General features: G+C 38.3%; 1 protein-coding gene across 1 annotated transcript; it reads left to right on the top strand.

Annotated features, from left to right (window-relative positions):
- Nucleotides 1–575: 575 nt before the first annotated feature.
- On the top strand, nt 576–9,564 carry LOC133532980 (uncharacterized). Its single transcript, XM_061871883.1, has 6 exons — nt 576–855; nt 2,108–2,205; nt 3,382–3,583; nt 5,665–5,845; nt 6,732–6,793; nt 8,762–9,564. The coding sequence occupies exons 1-6, from the start codon at nt 816–818 to the stop codon at nt 9,121–9,123; spliced, it is 945 nt and encodes a 314-aa protein (XP_061727867.1). The 5' UTR covers nt 576–815; the 3' UTR covers nt 9,124–9,564.
- Nucleotides 9,565–11,935: the final 2,371 nt, after the last annotated feature.

Below are 11,935 nucleotides of genomic sequence, written 5' to 3'. Positions count from 1 at the left end.
TCCTCGCTGTATCGCAAGACTAATTCTTTGAGCGAGGAAGCTGCCAGCTCTGCGGTCACCAGTGACCTCTCTAATCCTTTTAGAAACTTCCTTAAAAAGGTTAAAGGCGCTCGGACCCCACGGACCAAGGGTCTCGACGCCAAATGGTACGAAATTATATTCGGTGCCGAGACCCCTATATTTAGTCTTTTTTAATTTTTCGGCCGCCTCTGCCGCCGCGCCAGCCTTAGCAGAAGTGCCGTGGAGATGAGACGGGGCTAGGGTGTCTACACAGGTGGCGTCCCACACCAGCACCCGTCCCAACTTCCACGGAATTAGTGTCATTCCATCCGGTCTCTTACCATCATCTCTTATAATGCCGGGGGGCTCGAGTAGAGCTGGCACATTGACGCTGGCAAGAGACCGGCGAGATGAGAGATGTTACACGCTTACATACGTAGTTTGGGATTTTTATTGTTTTATATTTATTATTAGTAAAAATAGCGAAATATTTTTTATCGTAAAAAACGCCATATTTCTTAAAAAAAAAAAATTAATAATTTTCTTTTAAAAAAATTAATAGTGCATCTACAAAATAGTCACGCATAAGTGTGAAAACTAAACGCGTCCATCATTTTGACAGTTCTACCGCCTATCACTTCATTCACTTCACTTCCTATCGCGTATTGTGATTGTGCTTGCAAATATGCTAAAAACCCAATAAAATACACTCAATTACGAGCCTAATCGATCATTTACTTGAAGTTTCAGTGTTACAATACATTCTCCGGCAACAATTTGATGTATTTGTCGTCAAACTGGCGGGCAATGTTAGAATGTTTTCATCTAATTTCGATTTACACATGGATGGAATTGGTAAATCCATTTTGTTATTTCCGGCAACTTTATCTGTTTATCATTATCTTTATTGTTAGCGCCGCTCGATAGTTTTAATATGTTATTGAAATTAGTTAGTATTGGGGCACAATTGTTATATGATAATGCAGGATTTACAAATGAAAACAATACCTACTCTAAGGTTTTAGAATGTAACTTATTAGTTACATAGCTTCTACCCGTGCCTTGGTCCGCGTAAATGTCACTGCTGTAACCTATTTGTCCTACTCCTGCTCCTATTAGTACTCCAATAATAACGGTATCCCTTCTCAGGGTAAGATTCTTGGGATAAAAGTATCACATGTCCTAATACTGGTTATAATCTATTTGCTTGTTCAATTTCAGCCATTTTTTTTGTGACTGAAAGAACAGCCAGACATCTAAACTTTCACATTTATATCCTCTATCATATACATATGTTTATATAATATTAATAACCTTCCAATTATGTTGTTCTTTATACCTCTTTTTGTCAGGCGTTACTTTGCAGAAATCTATACTAATTAAAAGAAAAATATTACTTCACTAAACTGCGTAAAGAAACATGCTAGTCAATCAGTGCCATCCCATTATACTTGCATATTTTTACATGCAATGAATGTATTTATTTTTGTGGTGTTCCCAACATTAATTGCATGTACGAGTATCACAGTAAGTATAATGGGTTAGCACTGATTGACTAGCATGTTATCTTTTCGCAGATGAACAAAGTAATATTTTTGTTTTAATTATAAAAAGGTATCCTGTTCCATATTATTTTTAACCATAATTGCATTGGCCTTGGCAAGTTTTGACATTTTGGTGATTATCCAAACTATGGGTCGTCAGTATGGGTCGGCATTAGGTGATATAATAAATGAGTTTTTATTTTTTTATTACATACTTGTGACACTTAAACACCTCTAAAGAATTTTAGATTATTTTAGTACCTATGCGTTTTTTGTGTATTTTTTTAACTGTACCTAATTTAGTGTAATCTTCGTAACTCAACATTAAAGACCATGCATCTCTAAGTAATTGTAATATTCTATTGAATTAATATTTGCAATTGCATTTTGTACACACAGCGCGAGCCGCCTCGCGAGGAAATTTCCGCGCCTAGCAGCTCAGTTAGTGCAGATGTGTCGCAGGGCAGCAAACACACTCGTGGCTGCCATGCCGGCTCCACGGACCGAGCTACTTCGTGAGGTGGCTCGTTCTGTGAGGACCCTAATTATCAATTGTTTTTCAGATGACAACATGGCGGAGCAGCCGAGCAATGACACCGAGATAAAGCTGAGCTGCCGGACCATCTGCATCGGATCCTACTCCTACAAGCCACACAGCAAGGTTTTATTATAGTTGTAGAAATATTATTTGCACAGATTGCTTACTAAAACTCTGGTTGCCCACAATGTTACAAAATACTACTCCATCCATATTTAGCCGTATTATTTTGTATGGAGACGGCCGCTATATGACGACACCGCTATCCTGGGAAACCAGAGCTTTAAGGTCAACCATTTTTATTACCTCGAAAATACATTGATATGCGAGTGCAGAGCGTAGATTTACCAAAATTCCAAATTTACCAAAACACTGCAAAAAAGGCGTGAATGCGACTTGATTGAGAGTTCAAAATCATCCATGGATATTACGACTGTCCACAACTAAGCGACCTGTTCATTCGAAACTTAAACACGCGCAGGAGAGGACCCTTACCCTTAGCGCAGAGGAGGTACCTTAGGGCCTCCGCTAGCTGACGCGGATTATCCGGAACGGACGCCCAGTCTAATAAGAAATTGTATGAACAGCGCTAACTGGCGCGGGCGCGTGCGACGGATTTGGCGGGAGCAGGACCCGCGAGCGTGCGCACGCGGCGGGCGTCCGCGTCAGCTAGCGGAGGCCCTTAAACTAGGAACAACGACATAAAACTAATCGGCAAAAACTTGATTGCAATCCGAATAGTAAAGGCTTGGAACAAATTACCCTCCGAAGTTGTGAACTCTAAGTGTGAATCAATTTCAAATCAAAGCAGTACAATCGTGCTAAGTGAACTATGATTTAGACATACCAGCATCAGCTGCCTGTCTAAAACTAAATAATAATTTTAACATATGATCAGGGCAGGTGCCATAGTCACCTCCATACTCTCGGTTACCAGTCCACTAGCAACTCGACCCAATAGCCCGGTTTCTTTTTGTACCTTTTTCTTACAATAGTCCTACACTAACCGGGGCTTGTCCGTGGGTGCACTGCTATAGAGTGAACAGGGATAATCGTCGGTTGGTGTCACATTACTTTTAGAGTAAATTGTCTTATTACAAGGGGCCTCTACGTGTTGGCTTCGGCCCCACGCACGCCTTCCAAATGCCCGGGACCCCATGGTCCCGAGAATTTGTAAGAGACATATAAATAATAATTATACACATTGAACGAAAAGGGGTAGCAGATGCAACTTCTCCACGGCTAGAATACTACTTCACGCTACGCCACTGTATAGATTAATAGTTATTTTATTATCAGGTCCGCATATCATCCGAAGGCGTCACAATCGTGGCCCCGGGGCTCCGGCGGCGCGCCAACGACGACATCATACTGCACATCCCGCTGAAGAGCTTCGTCCATGTTTTAGCGAGGGCTGAAGAGCGACCAGCCATACTGCTGTACACTGAGGCTAAAACTGGAGAATATGTCCGAAGCGCTCTGGATATGCATTTAGAGTCAGGTAGGTTATCTAATCGGCCGAGAGATGGCTCTGAGATAATGAGATTGCTAAATGTCCTTTTTAACCCGGCTCCGAAACCGGTTAAACCTTTATCATATACTTGTACTTGGTGCAAAACCTTTTAAATTTGGTTTCGTTCGTAAACCGGTTTTAAGGAAAACATTCCCATAAAGTTCTTGTCAGATTAACCGGTTTAGAACAATAATCTAAGGCTTAATATTAAATGTAATGGGAAACCAATAGAGAAAGTAGAGTGTCAAAATTTCTTGGGGCTTTATGTAGATGAGCACTGTGAATGGAAAGAGCAGGTTAAGGCAGTCTGCAACAAAATTAATAAATTTGTATTTGCAATAAAAAAAATTAGACTTGTAACATCACATAAAATTGCCCTGTTAGTATATTACGGATACGTATGTTCTGCTCTCAGATATGGTATTGTATTGTGGGGCAACTCATCTGACATATCTAAAGTTTTTATAGCTCAAAAGCGCTGCATAAGAGCGATATTCGGTTTAAAACCTTTAGACTCATGTAGACCTATATTTAGACAACACAGGATTCTAACGCTTACATGTTTATACATTCTGGAGGCATGTACCTTTGTCAAAAAACACATGGATCTGTTTCTGATTAAAGACAACAATAATAAGCGAACAATTACACAAAAACCTCTGAACATGCCAGTAGCAAAATTGAGCCTATTTAAAAAGAATTCCTATTATATGCTAAGCAAAATTTATAATACAGTGCCGAAATCTATTACTAGTTTAGTTGGACATACATTTTATACTAATCTTAAGACATGGTTAATCGAAGAATGTTACTATTCATTAAATGATTTCTTTAATAAAAATAATAATTAAGTAATAATAATTTTTTAAGCAGCAAATAACCCTTGTTCGAGCTGCTGGCATGAAAATGTTATTATTTAGTTTCTGAATTTTTAAATTTTATAATTATATTGTATATTTGTATAGACTATTGTAGGTACCTGAATATTTCTACGCCGATGCATGCCGGCAGAATATGCTGACCTAACACCCTCTACTCACCAACATTGTACCATATTCTTAGAAATAAATGATTGATTGATTGATTGATTGATTGATAAAAACCGGTTTTTTTCTATGTCGGTGTCTTTGGTTACGCGGCACGCCACCAGGCAGGCCGGCAGTCTTGTCGCTCGTCGAATAAAATTTCTTATGAAAGCTCGAAGTAAAACCGAAATAAACCGGTATTTACAGCTATTTTAAAACCGGTTAAGAGCCTTGCTTTTTAACCCCCAACGCAAAAATGAGGTGTTATAATTTTGACGCCAATGTTCTGTTTGTCTGCCTGTGGCTTCAGATGGCATCGTAGCTCTCAAACGGGTGGACCGATTTATATGCGTTTTTTACATTGCGTAACTTAAACTGTTTCCTTGCGGTGGTTCATAGCTATCACTTTTTTTTTTTCAAAATCCTATTATTTGTATGTTTTTGAACATCAGACTAAAACTCCGACGTTTATACGACTTGTATTTTTGAAGTGAAAACTTCTTTAGCGGCGCTGTGCACTTTTTGTGATGGGGGAATTTTTTTTAAACTCGTGACAAGTCACGTGACCGACAGAGTCAGATTGAAAATTCGTAAGACGAACACGTGACCTGATCGAAAAACTGTTACAATGTCATTTAAGCTAGTAGACCGCTGGCGCGGTTTGAATATTAAAGTTGTGCATTTTTAATGTTAAATAATTGTAATAGTTCGGAAGTGTTACATTTTTAATTTAATATAAATAGTCATGTTTGTGTACGATAGCGCAATAAATGGATATTGTATTTTACCACATAAATGATAGTAATTTATACTGATAATTAAAGCAATTCGTGCAAAATTATTCCCTAACCATTCCAAAATATCAAAAATGCACAACGTCAATATTCAAGTTGTCACTTCTGCCGGCACTCTCGGAGTGCAACCCGTTGGTTTTTTAATAAAAAAATGTTAAAGTTTGCTTATACCCGGGTCCTGAATTTCACAAAATAGAGGATTGTAATAAAACAAAAAATAAAAAATGAAATAACATCTTAATTGGTCCAGGCACATATTTCGAACCGTCGTCAACCGTCGACGAACACAAACGAATAACCCTCGTGCCGCGCTTGTTGACGCGGCGCTGCGTGACGGCGCTGCGCTCGCTGTTCGGGATGGTGCTGGACGAGCTGGGCGAGCCGGACGCGCGGCGGCTGGGCGGGGCGCGGGGCAGCAGCGAGCGCGACAGGTCAGTGAACCCTAACGCGATCCGTGCACAAGGTAACTTGTTGAGAATGGCGTCCAAACACGACGCATTTTAAACATGTCGGGGCTAAGTTTACTGTCAAATTACCAATTAAAATGCCAACATTACTGTCAAATTACCAATTAAATTACCAACATTACTGTCAAATTACCAATTAAAATACCAACATTACTGTCAAATTACCAATTAAAATACCAACATTACTGATAAATTACCAATTAAAATGCCAACATTACTGTCAAATTACCAATTAAAATACCAACATTACTGTCAAATTACCAACATTACTGTCAAATTACCAATTAAAATACCAACATTACTGTCAAATTACCAATTAAATTACCAACATTACTGTCAAATTACCAATTAAAATAACAACATTACTGTCAAATTACCAACATTACTGTCAAATTACCAATTAAAATACCAACATTACTGACAAATTACCAATTAAAATGCCAACATTACTGTCAAATTACCAATTAAATTACCAACATTACTGTCAAATTACCAATTAAAATACCAACATTACTGTCAAATTACCAATTAAAATACCAACATTACTGTCAAATTACCAATTAAAATACCAACATTACTGTCAAATTACCAACGTTACTGTCAAATTACCAATTAAAATACCAACATAACTGTCAAATTACCAATTAAAATACCAACATTACTGTCAAACTACCAATTAAAATACCAACATTACTGTCAAATTACCAATTAAAATACCAACATTACTGTCAAATTACCAATTAAAATACCAACATTACTGTCAAATTACCAATTAAAATACCAACATTACTGTCAAATTATGCTAATAAGATTGTGTTTTAATAACAAAAAATACGACGTATTGTTACAGTGACCCTAGAGATCAGCTATCGCCTAAGGCGGCCCCGCGCACGGACCCGCCGTCAAGATCAGGTAACAACTCTTGACCATTGTGGACTATATCTTTTCGATAATGCTTAACGGGGTTTGCAACTGTCAAAGGTTTGCATAGATGGCGCCAGCATAGGGTTCTTGTCTGTTTGTCTAATTTAATTTCATGCCTTTTAATTATTTATATAAGAATTCAAGACTTGGAGACCCTTTACATCTCTAAGGATATTTTAATGATCATATTTTTTTAATCATATTTTATCTCTAACACTTTTACATCTCTGAAGAATTTTAGTATTTGTTGTTTGTATTTATAGGTATGTCATAGATTTTTTCGTGTAATTCAACATTTAGAGACTGTATACATCTCTTTGATTCCATATTTGTAATTGTATTTTGTTATTTTTATTGATTGTAAAAGTGCCCCTGTGGCCTATTTGCTGAATAAATGTTTGTTTGTTTGTCATAGGTTTTTCCTGTCTCTAATAGTTGTTTACTATGAGATTTGGCTTAAAGGGTTAGCATCCAGGCCATAAACTTCCAAAAAAAAACAAGAATTTGACACAATTCTAGGGATTATCAGGAAACTTATGCTGGCGCCATCTGTAAAACACTTCGCCCGGCCAACCCCATTGCCATTGATGGTACTGTGTTGATGGTTGATGGTACAAAGTACGGACGCTAAGTACAAAGAATTAATTTTCGTTTATACGCGTGCGAGACAGAGAACATCGCGGGTCAATGTACGAAATTCTTCCTACCGTCCCAAATTTAACAGCTATACCGTACACATTTCACCTTATGTTTTTCAATAACTGTTATAATTATTGTTCTGTTTGACGACCGGTCTGGCCTAGTGGGTTCTGCGCCGACTTTGACAGAACAAAGTGCAGCAGTGCCACTATATACATCACACGTTCATAGAAATCTTAACGTACGGCGACACCTCGACACTTTGTCACTGAAAGTCTGCTCAAAGTTAAACAGGGTGAAATTGTAACCCCCAGCCATACTCTGCGTAGTGACTTTACAGGTCATACTGATCTACTTTTATTATGGGACCAATGTCGAAATCGAAAATAATAATTCTTTAGTCGTCGGAGACCGTCAACATCTCCTGAGGATGCCTCGTCGAGAGGCAAACACTTTTTTTTTTATACTACGTCGGTGGCAAACAAGCATACGGCCCGCTTGATGGTAAGCAGTCTCCGTAGCCTATGTACGCCTGCAACTCCAGAGGAGTCACATGCGCGTTGCCGACCCTAGCATCCCCCCCCCCCCCCCCTCGTTGAGCTCTGGCAACCTTACTCACCGGCAGGAACACAACACTATAAGCAGGGTCTAGTGTTATTTGGCTGCGGTTTTCTGTAAGGTGGAGGTACTTCCCCAGTTGGGCTCTACTCTAGATCAGTACCCCTAGTGTAAATATTTTCGACAGCGAAACGTGACGTACGCGTTTGCGTTAAGTGTCATTTTGTATGAGATTTTTGACTTTCCAAAACGTCCCGCTTGGCGCGCTGTTCAAAAACCCATACAAAATGAGACTTAACGCAAACGCGTACGTCACGTTTCGCTATCGACTACATTTACACTAGGGGTACTGGAATGATATCGTGTCGAGTTTTGTACTTTCGGTGGTGGATTAATTGTTAAATTTATTTGCGTATTTTATTTTTGCGGTGGGAGGCTGGGAACATTAATTGCATGTAAAAATACGCAAGTAAGTATAACGGGTTAGCACTGATTGTCTAGCACGTTATCTTTTCGCGGATTAGCAATGAAACATTTTTTGATTTTAATTGAAAAAAAAAAATTGTCTGTTCCATAAATTTCGGCTGATGCGATGCCGTGGATTTCTATGGGACCGACAAATTTTTTCTCGCTATTTCAGCATTGAGCCCATAATAAAAGTGGTTCTGTATGGCCTATAGTCACTACGCGGAGTATAACTGGTGGTTAAAATTTCACCCTGTATTAGTTTGTGTTATTTAATTTAATAATCATTTCTAGAAACACCGATCAACGTTAAAGGCAACGCGTCGACATCCGAAGACGACGTGATATTCCCCCCCTCCCCCACCCCCATCTCCATCTCCTCCCACTCCTCCACCCCCACCACCCCCAAATCCTCGCCCTCCTCAAAAAAGAGGAAAAACAGGAAAAAGAATAAGAGTAATAAGAAAATGAAATACGTCTTAGTGAAAAATCCTGAGCCGCACGCGGTGGACGCGTTTTTGGCGGGCGTTGCGCCTATTTTAAAAAGTTTGTCGCCCGTTTTTTTAAATTTGGCGAAAAGTGAAATTATTTCTGCCGCGCTGAAGTATGAGAGGAAAATGTTGACTGAGAATTGTAACGGTGTTAGTGAAAAATAGTTTTTTTTTTAAGTTTTGGGTCGTTAAGTTGGACTGACTCGCGTAAAGGCTTAAGCTTAAGGCCCAAGGCTCTGATCTGAAGACACTTAAGGCTCGTTGCGGTAGCAGTAATCCTGAGGCTTATGGAGTTTAAAGCCTTGAATAAATTAAGAATTAATCATAACAAATGTTATTGTTTTAAGATGATCAATTGTAAAATAGTTAAGTCTTAAAGACTTGGAATGGAAGATATCAAACAATTTGTTTAACCGTTTGACCGCTACATACGCCTTTTTATACTACGTCGGTGGCAAACGAGCATACGGCCCGCCTGATGGTAAGCAGTCTCCGTAGTCTATGTACGCCTGCAACTCCAGACGAGTTACATGCGCGTTGCCGACGCTAACACTCCGCACCCTCGTTGAGCTCTGGCAACCTTACCTATCTTACGTAGGTCTATACACGCGGGTCTATAAGAAGTATAAGAACCGATGTGTATCCCTCAAGAAGTAACGGGCGTTATTTAATATCAATATATTAAATATAAATAAAATATTACAATTTTTATACAGATCGACCTAGCCCTACAGTAAGCTTAATATGGCTTGTTTTGTGGATACTAGACGACGATATATATAATATATATTTATATATACATAGAAAACATTAACATAGACACCCAAGTCACCCTGTATAAAAAATATTCATCGCGAATAAGGACAACATAATATCTAAAAGTCACCTACTTGCGTATAATTCCTCCATGGTCTTAGATACTTACCATCATCTTTGACAATCAACTTGTTCAACGCGTCACATCACTAGTGGCCGGCAGACATCTTGTCTGCCGGCCACGTGACTGAACGGACCAATCACGGCGCAGGACTCGCTCACCGCGTCCCCCGCACCCCTGTATTTTTCGCAGCATCGGTTTCATGAAATAATTGTTCGAAGCTACTTCTTTAGGTTATATTTTCTGTGTATACTTAAAGAAATTATTTTATGCATTTACCATCAGGATTGTATGTAGCGGTCGAAGGGCGGAATAAAAATTTTAAAAACCTGTTGAATATGTTTTCATATGTACGAGTAACGTAGTACAAATGTAATTATTGACCATTTCTACATTCTGCATCTTTAGGTATTTAAATAAAAGTAAACAAACAATTTGTACATTTTCGGGTAGTTATAACATTTATTGGTTAACCAACCAAATACAAAAACCGCCTGGATCTGTCACTGAACGACCTGATTTTAATCTACATTATTTAATCATGTAATGTTTTCATCTACCCTCAACTGCCTTAAGGAGCCATTTGAGGGTAGATTTTGTTTACTTTTATGTAAATACCTAAAGATCAAGAGTATAGTAACCACACTAACAGTAAGAAATTCTTGTTACAATTATTTTACTACATATATATTTATTTACCATTTCGTTGGTTCAGTCACTTTTTTATATATTTGTAAATCATGTGAATATATCAATTATATTTCCAGTGAATTGACAAACTGCAAATAAAGATAAAGAAATGTATGAATAATGTAAATACGTGATTTAGATGTTATCATACGGTTGTTCCATATCAAATCAAAAATAACATTTACAGTACATATGGGTTACTTTCCCGCACGGGTGCGGGAATGAGCACTTTCCGTGCACATGTCGAAACTTTAAAGAGCCATATGTAATGTAAACCATTGTACAAAACACGTGCGAAAAGGTAATTCGCAACTCGTGTCGATTTATAACACTCCCTTCGGCCGTGTTTCAATTTATCGCTACTCGTTGCGAATTTCCTACTTTTCACACTTGTAGTTGTATCGTAATGTACTATTTCACCACACCAGCTTATAAAGGCTGTCTTGAGAGTTTAAAAACGGATGAGAAATTTGCATTTTATCTACAAGAGTGGCAAAGTAATTTGATGCCAATATTGAGTTATTTTTTTATGTTGCCTGGCGGAATTGACTTTTAAATGATGATTTTGAATGATAAATATTTAATAACGTTCATTTGGATTTGAATTGGTTAGATTTTGTTTAATGTGTAGTGCAAAATTTTGTGTTTCACTCGGTGGCAAAATGTGTTTAACCCTCGCTACGCTACGCTCGTGGTTCAATTTTGGAATCTTTCGCTTGCTCGGGTATCAATATTAGCACGAGCGGTTAAATAACAACTTTGCCCCCTTGTAAAACAAATATTAAAGTGTGATATTTCAATTCAATTCTATACTTTGATTGAAAATCTGGCCCCTGAAATGTAAAACTACAGCCATTTATTTTTGCATTGTATGTGTCAGCTACCGCAGTATAAATGGGGACAGAGAAGAAAATATTCCCCAATTACATGTGCGTGGTTGACGTCAGTACTTTTGAATCCTGATTTACCAGTATTACGGTCTATTATTCAATTAGCTACATTAGAACATAGTCAAAAATACTTGTGTATAGTTACCCCATCCGTTCCCAGTTACCCCATGTCCCATTTGTCGGTAATATGAATAATTTTACCCATTGAAAGCTTGGCTGGAATCTTAAATCTTCTCGGGTCAGAAGTGAAGGGTTACGAGCTGGCGTAGCTGTATTTGACGTTCATACGCATTGCAATATGCCTATTTGAATCTTTATCGTATCTTTCTCCATATAATACAATTGATGCAAAACAAGGACTGGTCGAGTGGTCGTGGCTTTAACACTTCTAGAACCACCAAGATTAACCTCATTCTTTTTTACACGCTTTTATTTAACTTGTAATGCTTGTAATACAGTCGCCATCAGATATATCGGAGCGGCCGACGTGCTTCTAAATATCTGGACACGCACTAACGCA

This window comes from Cydia pomonella, chromosome 28 (genome assembly GCF_033807575.1).
Source record: "Cydia pomonella isolate Wapato2018A chromosome 28, ilCydPomo1, whole genome shotgun sequence".
NCBI classification, from domain to species: Eukaryota; Metazoa; Arthropoda; class Insecta; order Lepidoptera; family Tortricidae; genus Cydia; species Cydia pomonella.
Note: the sequence above shows the minus strand (reverse complement) of the source record. Positions and strands in the feature narration are given on the sequence as shown.